The following is a 23795-nucleotide window of genomic DNA, read 5'->3' as shown; positions in this document are numbered from 1 at the left end:
CATCCCACGTCCATGTTCAGACACACATTTCCAAACATGTGACTTGTTACAAGACGGCAGCAATTAGGGTGGGCAGGTCATAAGGTGACACTTCAAAGCTTGAGCACTCCGTACTCTCCACACAGGCAGAGAGCCAGCCTGATTTTTTTTTTTTCTTAGAAATGTCAGGGATTATATTCTGATCCAGTCTGGATTCACACACACTCGCACAAACACACACATTTTGAATGCATTTAAATAAATGCTGAGCACTTGCTTCCTTGTTTTGCAGGAGCAATGATAATGACGACACAACCAAGAGGAAGGTCAACCTGGTGTTTGAAAAAATCCAGACCTTGAAGTCACGGGCTGCTGGGAACGTGCAAGGCGACAACAAAGTGAGTCGTTGTTGTGGCATTGTAATTGGGTTCAACAAACAGCTAAGACCGTGAGCCTCTTATGAGAGAGACTTAGTCTATCTCTTGGAGAAAGTATAAAGGCTGGCTGAGGTTATTTACTCTGCAAACAGCATAGGCAGAGCCAGTGTTTAAACACAAGCAACCAAAATAACACCAGAGCATTGCTTTGTTTTCTTTTATTTTAAATTATTATTGGTAATGATTTATTTTGATGGTCCGTTTTAGTATTAGCAGACTGTCTCCTTTAACAGACGTTTAACTGACTATAAGAAACTTTGCAAGTACATGTCAACTTACACGAACCCTAACCCCAACACTAACCCCAACCTAACAGTCTACTTATACTCTAAAGAGAATTAGTTGCGTTGTAATCTAAATTTAACAAACATCCATCACAATAAAGTGAGACTTTATTATTATTTTTAAATGTATAGAGTTTTAATATTTTACCTTGTTCACATTTTAAAATAAGATTTCATTAATTGTTGTATTTACTAACATTAACTATGTATGAGCATTTATTAATTATAGTTAATTATTAAGTAATGCATTATTAAAATCCAAACGACTACTTGTTGACATTCTTTAACTTGAGCAAATGAGCAAATACTGTAATAAATGTATTGTTTTTTGTTTGTTCATATTAGTAAATGCATTTACTAACATTAGCTCATACAGCCTTATTGTAAAGTGCTGCCTTTACATGTACACAATCTTGAAAAGCTGCATGCAGTGAGTACGCATTATAAATGATTGCCTTTTAAACTTTTCGGATTTTGACAGGTTATTATATCTGCTGTTCATATTCTGCTTGAATGTTAATATTTATCACCATTATGCAGTGCTGAAAAGAGCTCAGTTGCATATAAATGTTTCTCTTTTTCAGTCTCCAGACCTTTCAGCGCAGGCTAAAGCTCTTCAGGAGCAGAAAGCAGAACTGGAAAAAGAAATGGCTGATCTTAAGAAACAGCTTGAGAATGAGAGCAAGGTATCTCTCTCACTCTCTCTCTTTCTCTCTCTCTCTCTCTCTCTCTCCCTCTCTCCCTCCCTCTCTCCCCCCTCTCTAATAATACCTGTACTGCTTTAACTTGTCAACTGTACCTTGGACCCCTGCTCTGTCTGTGTAGTCAGTCGATTACAAGCTTCCACATTGACCGAAAATCCCACTCCTATCACCCTTTAAGTTCAATAATCAAATTAACCAATTACTTGGGCCTTAGATCCAAAAAAAGACTCCCTGTGTCTCAGACAGACAATTATTTGAAAGGTTTAGTAAGGTTACTGTCAATTCATGTCCTCACTGTCGTTTCTGATTACGTCCCGCCGGCAGAAGCGCAGTGATCTGAGTGAGATGCAGATGAAGGCGGGAGCTGGAGTGAAAGACTTGAGGAGAGAGCTGGAGCAGAGTCAAGCTGAGTGCAGTAGACTGAGGGACAAGCTGATTAAAACAGAGGCTGACCTGCGCACTACAGTGGACGAGTAAGACACTGATTCACACAGAATATGAACACTATATGAAATCATTTTCAAATTTGTTAATAAAACGGTAATGATTGAAGTAGAGCTGCAACTAACAATTATATTAATAATCAATTAGTCTGTTGATTATTTTTTTCGATGAATTGATGAATTGGATTTTTAAAAAAAGAAAAGCAATGATTTCTGACCCTTTATTCAAAAACAGATCTAAAATCTTGGTAACGTGCACACAAATGTTGTCCTTAAGCCTCCCTGAGCTGTTATAATAATAATAATAATAGTAAAGTAAAAAAAATACTTAGTAGTTTTGTCCTGTTTTTAATGGTTTAAATGCCATTTTTCTTGTTTAGCCTTGATTAAACTTATATTTGGACTGGAAACAAGACGAAATTAATAATAAGAATATTCACTCGCTAGCTCATCATGTCATCAGCTACCTGATATTCCAATTCACAAAAAAGTGTTCGTGAGTGTTTTTGTTGTTTAAAAGACATATAAATGATCTTGATAGTAATCCGTAACGTGAGATGGGCATCGCCATGTTTCCTTGTGGGCTCTTACTTGCCTCATTCATAAAAGCAGAATTTAGCACATAAATTCAAAAGTTACTCCCAAAATGCATGCAAGTGGCTAGCCAGCTGGAAGAAGGATAGATTGAACTTTGTTGTTACTTTCAATATGTGTACCTGATATGAATAATACAGATCGGCAAATTGTATTTGAATAGATGTATGTATTTACATGTCTAAAACATAAAATAAGCATTGGGTGGTTAAAAACACTGCATAATTGTGATAATATGACACATCTTTTTCTGGCTCAAGGCCAGCCAACGCACCAAAGCTCAGTTTGAAATTTTGCATGATGCTCCACGACACCAGCACCAGGGACTTTACAGTCCTCGTTTTGTTTGCTCTGTCCTGTTGATGAGTCACGGAACTCTGCTGGCATCAGTGCACAAGAGAGGCCGAGTGCATTCACAACTAAATTTTTTTCATAATCAAACATCTCTGTTTTGCGCAACACGACAATTCGATTATGAAATTTGTTGCCAACACTTTTAGTAATTGATTTTAATTGATTTAATCGATTCATTGTTTAGACAAAAATACATGTTCAGTTTTTTTTCCTAAAAGTTTGACATGCCAGCTTTTTTGTTTCTGTCAAGCATGAACACTCAAAAACGCTTCCTGAACACTTTTTATTAAATTTCCTTCAGCTTAGTCTCTTATTTAGAAGGGGCCGCCACAGCGGAATGAACCTCCAACTATTCCAGCATATGTTTTACGCAGTGAATGCTCTTCTAGCTGCAACCCAGTACTGGAAAACACCCATACACTCTCACATTACACACACTCATACTCTACGGACATTTAGCTTGCATAATTCACCCATAGCGCATGTGTTTGGGAAATCAGAGCACCAGGAGGAAACCCATGCGAACACAGTTAGAACATGCAAACTACACACAGAAATGCCAACTGGCCCAGCCAGGACTTGAACCAGTGTGACCTTCTTGCTAAAAGGCGACTTAGAATTAGACATTGTTTTTCAATAACAGAAGAATAAATAGCAAATGCATTTGCGCTCAAATGTGCGTCAAAGTTGTTCTGGTCTAAAAAAGGAGGTGTGCTTTTTCAGTTTGATCATAACAATTTGCTTTTGTGTAATGTTATTATTATTAGCTGTATTATTTATTATATGCATATTATATTTGTTTTTCTTAAAAACAAGCTCAGATTTGTCCATCTGTCAGGTTTTAGATCATATTGGGCACAGCATGTGTATTTGGATATAACTTTTTTTTAACACTCCTCGTTATTACTGTTAATTTATTAAACAGGCACAACACTGTATGACAGTGTTGCAGAAGACTGTTCTAGAGCTTACAGCTAATCAATCTGTCAGATTCTGGAGTGCATTACAGGTCTTAAGAAAAATATAAATGATAAATGATCTTAAATAAAACAAATAAATTTATAGAGATGGTATAGAAATATATAATTTCACTCACGTGGGAAATGGAGGCCCTGTGAATGGTTTGTGAGCACAGTTAACTGCACACATCATGCCATATTATTCGATAATTGTAGGAAACAATCACAAAAGGCAATTGACTGCGTAAAGCCACATAAAACAAAACAAAAAATTGATGTATGTGCCGAGTTCAGCGGCTAATTTTATGGAATCAGCTGAGATGACGAGACGGCGACCAGAGAGACCTAGCTGTCACTCAAGTAGCCATAGACTTAATATCACTGAATAAAAATGAAACGGATGGATTGTAAAGAAATTCACCCCCTTATAGTTGTCATGAAGGATAATATTAGCTATATGCACCAAACCCATCTTTTTTACCAGGCTGTAAACATGTTTTTATCAGCTGTAAAATTATCCAATTTACCATTGCAGTTAGTGAACATCTGGAGTTCCTGGAGCCAGCCTCCAAAGGTGAGGCGATGAATTGCAGTTTCAGTTACTTCCGTATTGGCTTCACAAGGGAGAGCGGGAGGTTGCCGTTTGGTTAAATCTCTGACCTTGCATCTGCTTTTGAGCCATCTGTGTAATCATTGTTAACTTTGTGAATGCTGACGTGAATCCTTCTCTGTGAAACTCTGGGAAAATGTACACCACCGTCAGATATGCAAGTTTCTGGGATTTATCTACGGTTGTCAAAATAAGGTGTCAACTATCCTTTGTGACATCATGGTTTGAATTTGCAGGGGTTTTATGGACATGAGCTCAGCAGATTACCAGACATGTCTGCATTGTTTCTCTGCAGAATGCAGGTATTCTGACTGTATTTGTGTTTGTTTGTGTATTTCAGACTCTACCAGGTGAAAATGGAGAAAGAGCAGTACCAGACTGAGATCCGAGACCTGCAGGATCAGCTTTCAGAGATGCACGATGAGCTGGATAGAGCCAAACAATCTCAAACAGACAGCACAGACAAAGAGGCCATGATGGAGGTAATGTACAGTGAAAAACATCTCATTTTGAAATGATTAAAACAGTCAGAAACTACATTACATACTCTAGATACACTTCCAGTAAACAGTTTTTATTTTATTCATTACAGTTGATCAAATGTGACAGTTTATTCATTCTTTACAAAGGATTTATATATCAGTGCTGTTATTTTAAATGTTCATCTAAGAATGTATCAAACTGTAGTTTCCAAAAAAAAACTAAGTGCTACTTCAGTGCAATTATTGTAAACATTAAATATAACAAAATGTTGAGCACCAAATCAACCTATTAGAATGATTTCTGAAAGATTATGAAACAACAAAGACTAGATTAATGATGCTGACAATTCAGTTACTGCTATTACAGGTTGTCAGCGGGGTCTTAACAAGTCTACAATTTTAAAAATAAAATTTTAGCCCTTAAAGTCCTAAATTGACTGAAATATTGTCTTGTAGGTCTTAAAAAAATTTAAACAGGTCTTAATTTTCCTTTGTTTATGTGAAGCCACCCAAACGATCAAAAACACATACAATCACCAACAATACATCTCAAAACTGTTCAAAACTAATGTTATAACAGTCTGCTTTGCAAACATTTAGCTTTTAAAGAGTTTTGTTTAAGTTATGTGGAAAAAAACATATGTATACAACTAAGGTCTGCCTGTTTTGACACATTATTAAAAATGTGTTATATTTATGCATGTACATTAGATTAATCAGGACTGAAGTTAAATCTGGAGCTTGTCTAACAAAATATCTTGCAATAATGGTTCAAAAATTAGTACAGACAAATTTTTATTCATTCATTTATTTTCTTTTCGTCTTAGTCCCTTTATTAGTCTGGGGTTGCCACAGCAGAACGAACCACCAACTTATCCAGCGTGTATTTTTAACGCAGTGGATGCCCTTCCACTTGCAACCTCTCACTGGGAAACACCTGTACACACTTAATCACACTCATACACCATGGACAATTTAGTTTACCCAATTCACCTGTATCGCATGTGTTTAGAAACCCAGGCGAACACTGGGAGAACATGCAAACTCAACACAGAAACGTCAACTGACCCAGCCAGGGCTCAAACCAGTGACCTTCTTGCTGTGAGGTGATCATGCTACCCACTGTGCCACTGTGCTGCCCACCAAAATGATATGTTAAAGAAAAATATTAAATACAAATTTAAAAAAGAGTGGAAAAAAAGCAAAAAAATTATAAATTTTGTTGAAATTTTGTAGGTTATAATTTTGATTTTTGCTTTATTTTGCTTGACTTCAGTTGTATTATTTTTAATTTCTAAACATGTTTGGTGACTAAAATATTTTTTTTTATAAATATATCTGTACTAATGCCAGTCTTATGGACAGTATTGCAACTTCTTTTGAGGCACATAACCTGTATTTTTCCCATGCAAATTTTACACTGCAGTAATCTGTAGGCTCTGTCTGCTTTGCATAGTTAGCACAATTAAGACTTCGGCCTCAGACGAAAGAACCTCTAAACATGTGCTGTTCTTTGTAGGACTTCATGCAGCTAAAAATAGACCTCCAAGACCTGCTTTTGACCAGAGAGGAGCAGGAGGAGCTGCTGAGGAGGCGGGAGAGGGAGTTGACCGCCCTTAAAGGAGCTCTCAAAGAGGAGGTGGCAACTCACGATCAGGAGGTGGATAAACTTAGGGAGCAATACGAAAAGGAGATCCGTAAACTGCAGTCGGTGGCGGAGGATGCCAAACAGGTGATATATCTCTGGCGTTTAACATTAACTATAACAAACCACAACAGCAGTGGTTTCTGTGATGATAAAAACTAACAACAACTAGTAACTAAGTAAACATTTCCTGATCCTGTTTCCTCATTATCATCCCATCATTTCCTTTCCCCACAAAAAGTGTCATGTAGCATGTAAAAAAAAAAAGTAATGTTTAAAGGTGTGCCCATTTTACACAAGTTGATATAATATGTTTTGGTCTTAACGACAAGTCCATAACTAATTTTGGTCAAATTTCTGTATGGTAGCGTAATTAAGCTTAAACATCCTTTTCACCCGTAATCAAAAACGCCTCCGTCCACAGTAAGTCATTTTATTCATATTTCTTTAAATGCTAATGAGCTGCTGTTTATCCCGTCACTCTCTGAGTCTGGATCTGGAGTGGCTGTGGTAGCCAACCGATCCATTCTTTTGGAACCAGCTCAGTACACACATACAATGCTATACCAAGCTTCAAACTTATGCTGACTATTGTCTGTATGACTGACATGAAGGAGTTTTTGAGACTTTGTTTAAAAAAATAGTTTTCACATTATGACGTAAATGTGCGATCTCAGCAAACCGTCTTGGGCACGCATAGTTTTGCATATGATTTATCATTGACCATTCAGCCTGCCATTATTAATATAAAATGTATTCAAACAAACATCTATACACATCAGCTGTGGCGACACCTGATAAATAGGGAACTAAGCCGAAGGAAAGTAATTGAATGAATATTGATTTGGCAATCTAGGTTATGAACATACTGTCTATGAAAAAGTACTCGTCCTTTACTCACCCTCATGAGGTATCATGTCCTTGAGTTTCTTTTAAAATAAATAATAATAGTAAAAAAATACTATTGAAGTCAAAGCATACTGGTTTCCAACATTATTCCAAATACTTTCTGTTTAAATGAAAAGGAAACTTAAACAGGTTTGGGACATGTGGAGGGTGGCTGAATACTCTCATATGGGGAAAACCCAAAAGCTGACACATAAGATAACAGTTTGAAAAATGGAAAGAGTTATAGAAAAAACAGGAAGAGAATAAGTGAATGAGATGGTCAGAGGACAGATGCATCCACACGTGAGGCGAGCTCCTTCAACGTGCTTCTTAGCTCACTTCCTTTTTCAACAAAGGAACTTCCTGTGCAAAGGAGGCCATTGTTGTCTCAGTTTAGACGTATTTAAAACGAGTAAACAAAGTGTTTAATCTTGGTCAGGTGCCACAGTAAACCTGGTGCAGCCCTATTGCATTTAGTTTATTTCTGAACAGCTGCACGATTGGATTGCTGAAGAATGGAGGATGGTTTTGTTGTTGGAGACTGATAGTGAATGTTGGCTTTCTGGACATTACAGCATGCGACCAAGCCATCGGGCTAAACGAGTGTTACCGTGCGCCTCTTCTTTATGGTGTCGGTGTTGATAGGAAGGCCCCATGTGGAGGAACACTGAAGGGTGAAGCTCTGAATGGAGTTTAGCGCTGCTTAATTGCAGTGGCAGGCCGTCACTAATCTAATGAGGCTCTGATAGGGCGGTTAGCTGCTCACTCTCTCTTTCTTTGGAAATGAATGATGGGTTTGTTTCATATGCAAATAGATGAGGGAATTGCACATGGCCAATATGTGGGTCACTGTGCAGACAAGGGGTCTGACAGATGACACAATTGGGGAGGTCTGTACAAAAACAGATACTTTGATTTGTTTGATTATTCCCCAAACTTTTAGTTGGAGTTTAGACTGCTGATCCAGTGTTTCCCATTACACCCCATGCAAGTTTTGTGCGCTACATATGTGGATGGTCTCATGCTGCTGAATATAAAGGTACTGCTTTGCACCAATAGCAGGAGGGGAAGCAGAAAGGTTGTGGGGGTCACTGTGTCCCCCTCTCAGCAAGAGATTCCTGATTCTCAACGGTTAGACATTCTTGTAAATGGATTCTCTCCAGAGTTCCAGTAGATTTCCTTGTTTGCTTGTTCATTTACAAAAAACAATTGCAATTTATGGACATTACTCTATATTGGATAAATACTTGAACATGTTTGTTTTTCTGGATGAGTATTCAAAGATGTCCAGTTGATGGTGCATTCATTTTTTGTTTTTTGCTTTGCAGACGTGTGATAAATTAGTTTTGTGTACAGGTAAATAGGCTACCAAACCTTGTCTTCAGCCCTGGTCAGATCACAAGATTTTTATTGTTGCTTATAAAAGTCACTATGTCTGCAATTTTTTTGAGGATAAATTTTTACTTGTCGTAGGTAACAAATGTGACAGACTACACGTTCCTTAATGATCAGTCATCCTGTGACATCTACGACAAGCGTTTTTTCCCAAAGCAGTCACAAGTGTTGTATAACAATATTTCTTTTCAAATTTAATTAAATTTTCTTATTATAATCTCAATAAACATTCATACTTGCTGACAACTAATAAATACAATATTAAAGGGCATTCCTTACAACATGGATAGAATCAACCGTATGATTCCTATTAAATATTAAGATAGTTTTTTTGAAATCTAAATGTATATTTTCGTGCCATGGGTTGCTTATTAAATACTCATAAACTCCCCTGAACTGGTGAGATGGAGAAAATGAAAGCACATCAGAAGCAGCAAGGAAAAATCAGATGCTCAAGACATAATCCTTAAAAAAATTACCTATAAAAAATGCTAATATATAACTAAGGTTTGTCATACAATATTAGTGAAACATTCATTAAATCCTTATTTTCCACAGAGTGAAACAAATTATTTACTCGTGTAGTTGAGTAGTTAAGGGGCACAAACAAAAATATAATTTGTATATTTTTGAAACAAATTTTGTTTGATAAAATTTGAATCTTAATTTTAGCGTATTTTTGTTGGTAAGTTATCTATAAAAAAAACAACAGATAACATCTGAGGTGATGCGCTTCAAAACAAGTCCACTATATGCGCCAAAACACGAATTGCTGTGAGATTGTGTTGGGTTTGTTAAATAAAATAATAATCTAGCCTAAATAAAAATACAGTAAAATATTCAGTTTCAGAGAAGCCAATATTAAACTGTTTTCACCAATAATGACAAATTTGAATAAGCAGAAAAAGCCTTTTCAATGTACCCGCAACATTGAACATCCCAGATTACCTCAGAAGAACAAACTCAGTTGGAAAGATGAGAGAACTCAGAAACTTGTTGTGACAATGGAGATGTCTGCATATTTGTACCAGTCTGTCAGATAAAACAGCTTAAAACACCTTCATATTTTAGAAAAGCTAGTTAAAGTTTGCATAACCAATGATTGATCTTATCCATCCGTGACCCATCCATAAGTAAATATGCAGCTTATTTTTGTCGTAAGGCGTCGCAGACATGTTATTGGCTGTTGTGAACTATGCAACATTACACGAGAAGAAACGATTAAATCTTTTGTCAGGACGTCTATTTGTTGTTTCCGAATCCCCACAACACCTTTAGTCAAAGAAATTGTGCCGAAATCATGACAAATTCAGGTGATCTAACTAAAGCTTTATAGGTTTTCAGTTAATAGTTCACATGAACATTCACACGCTTAGTTGTGAGATCAGCACAAATTTTAGGAAAAAGTGTAAAAAGTTATTTTTTAAAACGGGTGATTTTTTTTTTTTGTAAAACAAAATATGTCAGATGTATTGACCATCAAAGCATTTATGTGAGCAAATTACAGTAATATTGTGGAATATTTGTACAATTTAAAGCATTGCTCTAGTCTTCCTTGTCATGATTTTTCAGAAATCAAATTAATAGGCTGATATGCTAATCAATTATCTATTATTATTATTATTATTATTATTATTATTATTATTATTATTATTTTATTATTATTATTATTTTAAATTTTTATTATAAATGATAAAAAACAGGTTTGCTTTTTTCAGAAAAACATAATTTATTTAAAATAGATTTTCTTTGTAACATTAGCCAAAACATAATAAAACCAACCATTTGATTGATTATTATTAAGTTCTAGAAATGTAAATGTGAAAACAAACCACAATTTCTACCCTCTACAGTCGCTCTGCTCTCTAGATACCAGTCACATCAGTCAAAGCTAAACCAGATTTCACACTGGTTGCTGCTATCAGGATGTGTGGCCTATGGTGTATTGACAGAAGCGCCGGCCTGTCAGTGTGCTGTATTTGTTTGTTTTGTGGGCTGTGGCTGATACTGAGCGTTCCCCGTCTCCTTGGGGCTGTTTGGGGAGCCGGCAGTCTCACAGGACGTGGTGTGTTTCCTCAGGTGATGATAGCAGTGGTGATTCAGCTGGAGAGGGGAAGTGGAGGAGGAGATAGAGGGACAGAGGGATGTGGAACAGTGAACAAAAACAATGAAGAGCAGCCATATCAAAGCAAATACAGGCTTCAAAGAGATTATCTGCATCTGTACAAATGTTTTAGGTCAGCTTCAAATTTGTTGTATAGTAAAGTGATGGTATAATGACCATCTATAATTATTTCTCATTCTCTTTATAAGAATGCGACCAGACAATACTGGTTGGAGTTGGAAGTTTGTGGTCTAATTGTTTAAGACATGAAAGAGAATGAAGAGAGATGTAAGAATTGTGGCCTTCAGGGTAATGTGCTGAAAGCTGTGGCCTGGTTTGAGCTGCATTTCTGCCAGTGTTGTTGGCTATATGGTTTGAATTGATGTGATTGTAAATGCCAAAACATACAGACATGCACAAGTCAGTCCTAAAAAGCACTCATTGTAATGCGTTTATTTTTCAGCAAGATAATAATCTAATGCAGTTAAAATCTATTTGGCAAGAAAAATATCTGGGAAGGGCTGGCACGGTGGCTCAGTGGTTAGCACTGTCGCCTCACAGCAAGAAGGTCACTAGTTCAAATCTCGTCAGATGGCATTTCTGTGTGAAGTTTACATGTTTTCCATGTGATCATGTGGATTTCTTCCCGGTGCTCCGGTTTCCCCCAAAGTCCAAACACATGTGCTATAGGTGAATTGGATGAACAAAATTGCTCATAGTGTATGAGTGTTTGTGTGAATGTGAGAGTGTATAGGTGTTTCCCAGTACTGGGTTGCTGCTGGAAGGACATCCGCTGTGTAAAACATATGCCGGAATAGTTGGTGGTTCAGTTGATGACCCCTAATAAATAAAGGCCTAAACAGAAGGAAATTAAATGAGTGAATGAACATCTGAGAAAACACTGACAATCATGAAATGGCCTCCATGCAGTCCTGCCCTAAACAGTTCAAGTTATGCTTGGTGCCAAGGTCACGTTAAACATTTGCTTGAAGATGTAATGTTACATGCATACATTTCTACATGTTTACATACTAGGCTTGTGACTGTCAAATTTTCTTGTTTCGATTAACTGCTGAAGCTTTTATCATTGTATATAGTACTGTCGTGATATTGACCTAAGCTGCAAAAACACTTTAACAAGAATAATAACCCAAAAATACTTGGTGTATTGCTTTATTGTATGTGCATTAGGGCTGGGCAATTTGGTCTAAAAATAAAATCTCGATTAATTGAACATTTTTAACTTGATTACGATTAATGAACGATTATTTTATTTGTTTATTTTATGTTTTTGCCCTCATAGTTCACTGACAGGTTTTGTACAGTAAATATGCTCAAATATTACAAGTGAGAGATTTTTGAATGCATGGTGCATTACTTGAATTTAAAATAATCGAAGTGAACACACAGTATCTTCTATCTATGATTCTTTATTGTATATCAATGCTGAATAACTGAAATTATAATACACATAGCATAAAACGTGGTTCCCCATACCACCCAACCTTGTCACTGCTACTAAACCGACCAATCACAAAGCTTGCGCTATGCGTCGTTGTGATATGTAGTTACATTTTTGTGAGAGGTGCGCGGGTATGCGAAGGCTGCGCCGGACCGTATGTGTGCGCTTGGCGGAAGTATAATATGAAAATAACATAAAAAGTATAAATCATAAAATAATACATTTAAATTAGCCTTAACAGATTGGTGTCATAAGACTCCACACACTGCCTAAATTACTGCCTAAATTTTATTTAAGTTTCAACCTCTATGCTCTCAAAATCAGTCCACCTGAATCCACACATCTTTTGCTAAATTTTGTTTAGAAAAAGCAGAAAAAAGTCTGCAGATTCTGTCTACATGTTTTTTTAGTTTTCACAGTTAGTTTGCTTAAATAAACTAATGTTAGCTACTGAAGTCTTAATGCACAGTGTTATCAAACAATAGGCCTATAAAGTACTCACTTAATAGTTCAGCATGCAGTTGGCCAAATTAGCATGTAAAAATGTTCACGTTTGAACTATTAAGATAATCATTTAAATCTTCTATCCTCTTTTGCTGTTATAAACAACTCTTAAATCTAGACATTCTTAAAGAGCACTCTAAAAATAAATCATTACTCAAGGTACATTTTAAAAGTGTGCATGTTCATTATTATCATCATATACTGAAGTATTGAATATCTATTAAGTCTACTGCATATAGAAAGAGAAAATTTTTTTTTAAATGCATAATTATATGCAATACAGTGCAAAAGTATGCAAAGCAAAAGCATTGGTCCCTGAACCATTTGCATTGTACTGTACATCTCACCCTTCGGCCTAATAATGACAAGCTCAGTCTGCAGCATTTCTGTGTCTTGATGGACAGTGACAATGATTATATGTGATTACTGTGACAGTTTGTAGTCTCTATATAAACAGCAGCCCTCATGCGTGACGCACACTCTGTGTAAGTGGGTCATTTCAGGGTCCTGACTACAGCCTGGGCTCAGTCCAGCTTTGGCCTGGATTCTTCTGCCTTTGTTCTCGCTGTCCCACAGAGCCAGAGTGAAGAGTAGAGTCCTGGAGCCCTAAAACCCCCAGCCACGAGCTTAGCTCAGGGGTCCAACCCTTAGAGTTTACATCTTTATAGGATTAAACGCAGAAGCGCAACGCTAAGGATTCAGTCCAGGCTCCAGCTGAGTGGTTTGATTTTAAAGAGAGGAATGTGATGGCTGTTGATACCTCTGTGATTGTCATTGAGGGGTCTAGTGTTGTAGTTACATGGTGAAAAGTGCTTTCATTTTAACAAATTATTTTAAAAATGTTTTTGAAAGTGCCTTTTCCCCCAAAGCTGTTTATTTAGTCAAAATACAGTAAAGCATAAATGTTGTTTAAAAATTATTCATTTTAAAATGTTTACAATGTTTACTTCTGTCGGATAATTACTGATAAATTACTGATAAATAATTACTAATAACTGAAAATTCATTTACCTAAAAAAATACATTTACCTAAAAGCTAAATTAATTAATCAATAATATGATATTTGATATTTTAAATACCAATACTGTCACTTTTGATAAATTAAATGCGTCCTTCATAAGCATTTCAATAAAATGGTCTAAAAACCATTTCAATAGTTCCTAGAACTATTGGGGAAATACCAACTTTTTGGAGTGTTTTAGTTTCAGGCACTGAGGGATGTCATATGAAACAGTATTTTGAAGTGTTAACAGACGTAAACATACAGAATGCTTAAGTATTGTGTTTTTTTTCAGACTCTATGTTATTTAGCACTGCAGCGTGTCATCTGTGATTTAGTTCTCCTTCCTTGGTTCTCAGTTGTATAAATTGTACATATAGACATAAAAAATGCAGTGTTGATGTCCTCCATCCTCCAGTTGTTGAATGACATGCTGTGGACTGGCTTACTTCAAGCGATAGTTCATTCAAAAATTAAAATCCTGTCATCATTTACACACCCTTTACTTGTCTCAAACCTGAATTTGAATTTCTTGCTTATGTTAAACACAAATAACATATTTTGAAAAATGTTTTAAACCTGTAACCATTGACTTCAATAGTATTTTTATTTTCTTACTATGAGTAGTAAATTTACAGGTTTCTAACATTTTAAAAAAAAATTCTTATTTTGAAATATTTGAAAATGCTTAAGGGTGAGAAAATGGTAAGTAAATTTTCATTCTTTGGGTGAACTATTCCTTTCAGACTTACACTGAACCAGTCCAGTTTGTATAACAAAGTTACGATAACCTGTGGTAGAAAGAGTACTGAAAAACCATGTAAAAGTTCCATTACTTGCGCTAAAATGAAGTAAAGTAAAAGTATCAGTTGTAAATATTACTCAAAGTATGAGTAAAAGTAGACCTTTCAAAAGTACTCAAGTGAATATTGAGTATTGCGCTGTAAAAAGCTGATGCATTTACAAGTAATGTTTGGATGTGTGTACACATAAAATTTTGTAGTGCATTTAGTTATTGTTTAAGGCAATTTCAGTAATCATACAGTAAACGTCTGTCGTCATCTCATCAGAGGCATGTAGTCTAAACAGTCTCTCGATCCTGTGTGTAAAGATAATGAACACTTGGACATGCTTTCGAACAGGTTACTGCATTTATAAAGCACCCATGTCTGGAGGTAGTTCAATATAGTGCGATTCACTTTCTATATGCGATTTGATTAGACTGGAGTCTCAGAACTGATTATTATAATCCACATAGACAAGAAAAATGCAATTATTGACTGTAGGCTGAAGGAAAGTAGTAGAGTAATAGAACTAAACATGTACTCAAGGGAAAGTAAAAGTACACATCTTTAAAACTACTTACCACCGTGTCACCCATCTAGGAAGAAGGAGGAGTTGGGGTGGAAGGGGGGACTCTTCAAAACGAAGATAGCAGTGGAATGAAACCCAGAGTATTTATTGTAGTTTAGGAGTCATCTGATTGGAGCATAGTGAATTGGATAATGCGGATCCAACCGCTAGCAATCATAAACACGTGATCCTCTCGAAATTAGTTTATACATAAACATCACTAGATGATGTAGCATGTGGAAAAGTCACTAAAATGCTCACACGTTTGAATAGTCTGTGGAGCCCTTTAAGGTTGCATGTTTTCTGACGTTTCAAACCCACATCTCAATCAATTCATTTCTGTTCCTCTCAATATGTTTGCTACAACAATCATGACAATCTGTAAAAAAAAGTGACATTTACAATTACTTAGATTGTTAAGACATGGAACAATGGATGAAAAACCCAAAATAGCAACAGGAAACATTGAAACAATTTCTGACCACTTCATATAGCCTGATTGTGTTGGAAAAATGTTACTTTTGTAACAAATTTCATTAGGCATAATTTGTATCTTTATTTTAAAGTATTTTTGTACAAAATAAACAAAAAGATCTAACACATTTCAAGTGAAGTGACGTGCAAAAAAATACTTTTTTTTCAATAATAAGGAGATTATGAATTAAATTCAAGACCTATTATAATGTGAAATATAGTATTTCTGACCATTTTCGCTATAATTTGAGTTATGAATTACAACATTGCAATACTACTTGGTATCGTGATACCCAAGCTGGTATAGTATCGAAAGTCAAATTAATGGTATTGCGACAACCCTAATATTTAGATTTGAGCAGGATGTGAACTCATCCCAAAAATCACTCATGTGACTGCATTTATAAAATAACAAGTCCAAATGTGTCCTTGGCCACCTACTTGCCTGAAACAATGTTTCACCAAAACAAAAGGTTTGGTGGTAGTAAAAAAAGCTGGATAGATTTAATACTTAAAGATAGATTTAAAAACCCTCCTCATTCAGAGAAAATGTTTTCTCCTCGCCATCCATGAAGGACAAGAGGAGATTATTACAGACGTCTTCTGCAGCTGGAAAGAAGCCAGTGCTTTTCAAGCAGCGCTTTTTCATTTCCAGCTTGAGCACCTCTCGCCTATCCTCTGTGCTTCGTCCTGCTTCGGCACATTCATGTGTATGTGCTCTTTGTTTAGGAGCACAGCTATTGTAATGTATACCACCAGGATGCAGAAACAGACCTGCTGTTGTTTGGAGCTGGAGTGAAGCTGGAGTCTTTAGTGTTGCTGTGGTATTCAAAGGCTGAACACTTTGTGCCTGTCTGATAAAGTTTCAAGTACCTTGGATGACCTGTCGCTTATGTTTCTATGGTCGTGTTTTCTTATCTTTCTGTCGAGTCACAGCTCTTTTATTGAGAAAAGCGCCTGGCATGTCAACAGAGGTCACTTTCAAAGGTTGACCATAGGAATAGATGACTAATTGGTCTTGGCTCTCTCTGTAAATACTCAAGCTTGGTTGTTTTCATTGAAATAAGATCACACGTGCTTTTAAACTCGAAAAAAAGGAGAAATTTGGAACTTCATGAATGTGGTTATTGTGGATGAAATTGTTGCTTACGCCTTCTGTAGCGCAAGTATTAGTGCATTAGTTATCTTAGAAAATGTGTTGGGAATGTGTGGGCATTGAAACACTGTATACAATATGGATTATCTTTGATACATGTAATGTATTCATGAAGGTCATTAGGTATTTTCTTGAGAAATTATTTTTTTCTGATGAAAAAAAAGAGATAAGTCTCTTCTGTTCATCTAGGCTGCGTTTATTTATCAAAAATACTTATTATATATATAAATAATAAAACTTTTTAGCATCATTACTCCAGTTTTTAGTATCACAATATCTTTCAGGAATAATAATAAAAAAAGCTGGTTTGCTGCAGGCTAAACTTCTTTGATCATTATTAATATTAATGGTTATGCTGTTTTGTATTGTTTTTTGTGCAATCTGTGATGTATTACGATGGTTTAAAGTTACTATTAAAAACTCTTTTTTTTTTTAAATATACTTTTATTTATGAGGACATATTCAATAGATTAAGATAAGACATTTTTAATGTTAATAAAGACATTCTTTAAGTAAAGCAGTTATTTTTAATTTTACGTTCATCAAATAATTCTGAAAAATTACATTTATTTGTTTATCATAAATCAAAATGCTATATTAAATTTGTTGTTGTGTTTTTGATCAAATAAATGCAGCCTCGGTGAACAGAAACACTAAATCCTAATGTTACCAAATGGTGGTTTCCACATGGTGAATGTGCAAGGTTAAGTGACAAATAAAAAAGTTAAAAACTGCTGTATAAATAAATAGTTAGTCAAAGAGCCATAGCCTTCTTCAGAACACTATTTATATAAATGGCAATCCATTTTGAAACTGGGTTTGACTTGTGATTAAATTTTGCTTGGCTCTCTGCACGGCTTGAAGATTATGTTGTACTCCGCCAGATTATACATTTGACATGTAGACCTGAATGATTTGAGAGTGGATTAGAGAGCTTTAGCTCTTTGGAAGTATGCTGATGCTCGTGAAGGGAGAAAAAATGATTGTGAATTCGTAACAGCTTTAGATGGGTTGATTAGTTTCAATAATGATTCAGGCAATAAACAGTGCTGTGAAGATTTAGAGCTGCAAGACTTGAAGACGCTTTTTGTCCTTCCTCCGAGTTCATGAACTAATTGTGATTCTCCAGCCATTGTTATTCCTGTGCTTTTTAAACACTTTCACAATGCTGGTTAATGCCCAACTATACATACACAGCCTAAGCAGACTGAAGCTCCATTCAGAACACACAGCTTTCTCAAATCTCTTTGTAATGCCTCTGTCAAGAAACAAACATTGCTCTGCTCTGGCCTTTCCTTTCCCGCTCTTTCTGCTCTTCAAAAAGGCCTGACTGCTAGAACTGGGGCATGGAGAGAACGGGAACGTGTGAAAGTTCGTAAAGTACAAACAAGAGTTTTTAAAGTGCAACAGTTTCTCAGCAGCGTCCCAGTGTCCTGTACCTTATCAGTGGTGAAATGTCTCATTTCCCTTCAAGGGAAGGGAATGCTGCCACAGTTAAACCTTCTCTCAAGGTCACAGACATCATAAGTCGCCTCACGTCGGGGTGTAAAAAAAAAAAAAAAAATTGGAAGGAGGACATTTGCATTTCACCCAATGACTATGCTGACATCAGTAATCTAATTAACTGCCTTAATATAAATAAAGCAATTATATAGTTAAGGTGTTTACTCGAGTTGTGTTGTGAGTGTTTCGTGTTCCTTTCATGATTTCGTTTTACATGTTATAGCACAAAGTTCGATTAACGTCATTACATCAACAATCTATGGTAGTTTTTCTCCAGCGTTTCACACAACAACAGTGTTCATCATGGCACCATATGTGATTTTGAGCGTTTCGTTTTTAATTTTGTGACAGTTTAAACTGCAGTTAACTTCTCACTCTATGGGCCCTATCATACGTGTTTAGGCGCATTGCTGGCGCGTTGCTATTTTGAGGAACAATAATAGACTGCACAATAGACCAGATCAAAGCTGGACTAAAGTCCAGAGCAGAGCGTGTTAGTTGTGCGCCTCGCTTAAACATTGCTTAATACACACAGGGTGTACAGCAATACGCAAATATCTTTACAAATGAAATAGGATTAAGGGATTAAAATATTACAAACAATTATTATTTTCTAGTCTACATAAACATAAAAAGTTTTTTTTTCTTTATTCATGACAATTTGCTTTTGTATAATGTTTTTATTATTAGCAGTATTTTTTATTTTATGCATATTTATATTTGTTTTATTAAAAACATGCTTAGATTTGCCCACCTGTCAGGTTGTGCCTTGTGCACCTTTGCTCTTAATAAACAAAATTAATTATGTATAGGCTAATGGATATCTGTGTACAAAACGTTTCTCTATCCACGAGAGTGAAAGTGGAAGTAAAGAATGAGGAGGCTTATCTCTCAGTCTCCCGCTGTAGATGCTCTGTTTAACTGTTTTTTCTCTGAAGCATTCCGTTTATCCACTTACAAAGTCCGGCATGTAAATAGCAAATGTGCTATGACGCGATGCAACTGACTCTTAAAGGGAATGGGAGATGAGACTCTGATTAGTTTATTCTCAAAACACACCTATAGCTTATTATGAAAATAAGCTCAACCCTGTTCCACCATGCGCCATAGCACAAAGCGGATTTGTCCATCCTTAAAATAGCAAAAGTGGATTCGGACGTGCCCTTAATGCTTTTGCGCTCTGCGCTTTGAACTTTGCGTATTGATCGTCAAAATAAAGCCCTATGTTTGCAAACAGACGATGACAGGTACAAATTCTCAAGCAACAGCCCACCTCTGGCATTTCGATGAATTTGCTCTTCAGTGTTTGAACTCTCAGTAATGATTAAATCACACTGAACTGAGCTAAACTGAACTGAACTGAACTTAAACACTAAAACCTGAACCACACTGTTCCAGTTACTATGACCATTTATGTAAAGCTGCTTTGACACAATCTACATTGTAAAAGCGCTATACAAATAAAGCTGAATTGAATTGAATTGAATTCATTGACTAACTTTTCATTCAAGCCACCGTGACAAACTCAGAGGTACTGGATGAGAGCACAGTCATCGTTTCCAAAATGGGCTCTTTTGCTTGAAGCCATTCTCATTTGTTTGAACACAACTACCATGTGTGCATCCTCTCGCAAAATGTAGTAAAAATACTACAAAATGGTAAAATTTTAATTGCGGTGTTTACATGTCCATACTGCACTTCAATAATGCCACTAAAATAGGAATACTCCACATGTTTTAATTTGATTTCTGTTTGGTTCGGTTATAACTTGAGTCAAATTAAGGTCTTCAAAAATCACTATTACATGGTAGAATTTAATTAGAATTAATAGAGTATTGTCTTAATTGTATTAAATGGGAGTATTGTGTCCATGTAAACATACTCTCTTACCAATTAAAGTGATAGTTCATTAAAAAATGTTTTATTATGTTATTGATTAGTCTCTCTCATTTCTTCCAAAGCCCTAAGACCCTTGTTCATCTTCAGATTGCACATTAAGATACTTTAGATTAGAGATGCCCAAAGTCGCTCTATTGTAACCTTTGATTTGACCCACTATCCCGTCTGAGAGAAGAGTGAGAAAGATATAGAATGTTGGAGGGTTTATTTCTCAGCTACGGAAATGCAAACTGAAATCGAATGCTTCAATTAAATGTTGTAAATGAATCTGTTATTTAAATTGTAAATACTGTCACTCGACAAATAGAGGAGTATGCAGACATCGGCGAGCAAATCATGGCAAGAACTAATGTAACTCCATCCTGTTATAAATTAGATTGTTTTTGTGTACTGTACTGTAGTTAATCTAAAGCAATGTTTTCTAGTTATTTTTTTAAATATGATTAGATAAATTATGAAATTATTCTAGGCAACACTAATTACCTTCAGCCCACTAGCCTCAATCAAGTTTGGTTTTTGGCCCGTCATAAGAAAAAGTTTGGGCACACCTGCTTTAGATGAAATATGAGAGCTCCCTCATCCTCCACAGACAGCAACAATCCTGAAATGTTCAAACAAAGTCCAGAAAGGAAAATAAAACCTTTGTCAAAACATTCCATGTGACTTCAGTGGTTCATCTGTAGTCACACAAAGCTCCAACAACACATTTGTACACCATACCATAAACCTAAACCTTTTACAGTTTAGGTTTTCGCTGCAAAGTGTTTATTGAGCTTTGTATGGTTACAGTTGGACCACTGAAGGCACATGGAATGTTTTGACAATATTTTTGGTTCCTTTTCCTGACTTTGAATGTATTGGGTCATTGATGTCTGAAGGGGATGAGGGAGCTCTCGAATTTCATCTAAAATCTCTTAACTTGTGTTCAAACGTTGAATGAAGGTCTCAGGGGATTGGAACAAAACTCCAAACACTTATGTAAAGGAATATACTTATGCTTAGTGATCTTACCAGAAATGAATACATGGTGAATGCTATAAGTTATATATTGGCATATACAGATGCCTCAGAAAATATACTTATCTTTATCCTACACGTTTCTACAGTTTAATGTTTTTTTGGTTTCCCCCTTTAAACAAATCTTTGTATATCTGTCTGACTAATTACTTTATTATATTTATTTTACTTTGCATTTGAGATTGATTCAGCATGGTGAAACAAGAATTTCTTTTTGATTTTTTTTTTTTAAATCAGCAAATGTTTTTACTAACATTAAAAATCAATGAAATATACATTAATTTATTCGTCTTTGTTGACATCAGTAAATAAAAACATAGTTGTCCATTATTAGTCCAGGTTAAATCAAAGTGCACTGAATAACTACTGAGCCTGGTTTCTCTTGAGTTTTTTTTCCTTTCACTTTCGTCAATTAGTGAAGCCACTGGCTTGCTTGGTTTTGAACTTGTCGAGCTGTGCAACGATGGATTTTCTCTTCAGTGTTTGGACTACCACACTGAACTGAACCAAAGTGAACTTCAACTCTGAAAACTGGACTGACATAGTTTTAATTTACAAGAACTTCTATGTTAAGCTGCTTTGATACAATCTACATCGTAAAAGCGCTACAGAAATAAAGGTGAATTGAATTGAATTGTTAACAAGCACAGTCTTGGATTATAATGCATTAGTAAATGTTGAACTACGATTAATAAATGATGTACAAGTATTGCTCATTGTTTGTTCATGTTACTAAATATATTAACTAACATTGACTATGTGTCCCAGATTTTTAAGGTGTTACCATTTTTACTTTTACCCAATAATACTGTATTTTGGGACACATTCTAGTACCACTTTTTTTCATTCAGTATCTGTGCTTTCTTTTTCAATATAATTTTAGTACTTTTCACTCCTCCACTTCACTAAAGACAAACCGCTGATATCTATGGTTTCAAGAGGTCACTCCTCAATAAACTTTGTCCATTTCTTTTATCCTCTGCCTTTTTGCAAGCATGGAGTGTGTTGTCTTAGGGTAGGTACACATTAGCGAGACTCCTCCTTCTGACCCCTGTAGTTCAGGGGTGGTGTGTGGCTTAACAAACGCTTGGGTTTGTTTTGTGGTGGGTGACCATAGTTATTTTGGGTGGTGTCGTGGTTAATGAGTGAGGCATTACTGAACAGTTAGGGCAGAGAGGAGATTTCTAAAGGGGCTTCGAGACTTTGAACTGTAAGCAGAACCGACATAAATCTAGCAAACTCTGCTAATGAGTCACTGCTTTGTTTAGCGCTGAAGCACTGCACATTAACACACATGATCACCACACACACACATAGAGTTGTGTCTTGCCATCCACATTTTTGCTGATCACAAGGTATGCTGTTGCAATTTTGCTCCATTAATCAACAGGTATTTCAGCCACTATCTAAACAATCAGGCGTCTATTACCGGTCGCAGGATATTTGTAACCCTGAATATATTTACTTCTGTACAATTTTTAAAAGCACATTTGCAACTGCAGGTCACATTTATCAGACAGAAGACAGTTTTTTTTAGTTTGCTATTGTATTACAAGTAGTTACTCATCTCAATTCATGTACAAATGTAAAACTTAATCTGCAAAAAAGGCATGCTAAAAATAATACAAACGACAAACGACAATTTTAATTAAGCAGCAACATACTTCTACAGTACCTGACTCACTGAGTGAGTGACAAAAGTCTTGTCATCGATCCCAGTTGTAAGAGAAACAAATAATAACTTGACTTCTAGGTGATCATTTGGAAAAGTGCCAGAGGTAGATTTTTCAGATGAATCATATGTTGAACTGCATCCCAATCATCACAAATACTGCAGAAAACTTACTGGAACCCGCATGAACCAAAGATTCTCATAGAAATCAGTCAAGTTTGGTGAAGGAAATATCATGGGTTGGTGTTGCATTCAGTATGGGGACGTGCGAGAGATGTGCAGAGTGGATGGCAACATCAACAGCCTGAGGTATCAAGACACTTGTGCTGCCCATTACATTACAAACCACAGGAGAGGGCAAATCCTTCAGCAGGATTTTGCTCCTTCTCACATTTCAGCCTTCACATTGAAGTTCCTGAAAGCAAAGAAGGTCAAGGTGTTCTAGGATTGGCCTGCCCTATCACCAAATATGAACATTATTGAGCATGTCTGGGGTAAGATGGAGGAGGCATTGAAGATGAATCCAACGAATCTTGATGAACTCTGGGAGTCCTGCAGGAATGCTGTCTTTGCCATTCCAGATGACTTTATTAATAAATGATCTGAGTCATTGCAGAAATGTATGGATGCAGTCCTCCAAGCTCATGGGAGTCATACAATATTCATTCATTTTCCACTGCACCATGACTTTATATTCTATTCTATACTGTAAATTATTTCTGTTAAGAGACAAAACTTTTGTCTAAGCAAACTCTTAGAACCCTCACTGTCCTAATTAAATCATTACAATCAAGACCTGATCATTTTTTATTTTGATAAAAGTATAATCTAGAGGTCTTTGCCTCACATATAAACCGCTTCTGATACCAAATGATC

General features: G+C 35.9%; 1 protein-coding gene across 1 annotated transcript in view; it reads left to right on the top strand.

Moving 5' to 3' along the window:
* The window catches only part of cgnl1 (cingulin-like 1), a 67480-nt gene that overhangs the window by 8105 nt on the left and 35580 nt on the right, over positions 1 to 23795 (top strand). The window contains exons 4-8 of the mRNA XM_087261870.1: positions 272 to 377; positions 1285 to 1386; positions 1729 to 1877; positions 4705 to 4846; positions 6366 to 6578. Coding sequence (XP_087117996.1) covers positions 272 to 377; positions 1285 to 1386; positions 1729 to 1877; positions 4705 to 4846; positions 6366 to 6578 — 712 coding nt within the window. The remainder of the gene's footprint in view (positions 1 to 271; positions 378 to 1284; positions 1387 to 1728; positions 1878 to 4704; positions 4847 to 6365; positions 6579 to 23795) is intronic.

Source organism: Danio rerio, chromosome 7 (genome assembly GCF_052040795.2).
Source record: "Danio rerio strain M-AB ecotype USA chromosome 7, GRCz13ab, whole genome shotgun sequence".
Taxonomy (NCBI): domain Eukaryota; kingdom Metazoa; phylum Chordata; class Actinopteri; order Cypriniformes; family Danionidae; genus Danio; species Danio rerio.
Note: the sequence above shows the minus strand (reverse complement) of the source record. Positions and strands in the feature narration are given on the sequence as shown.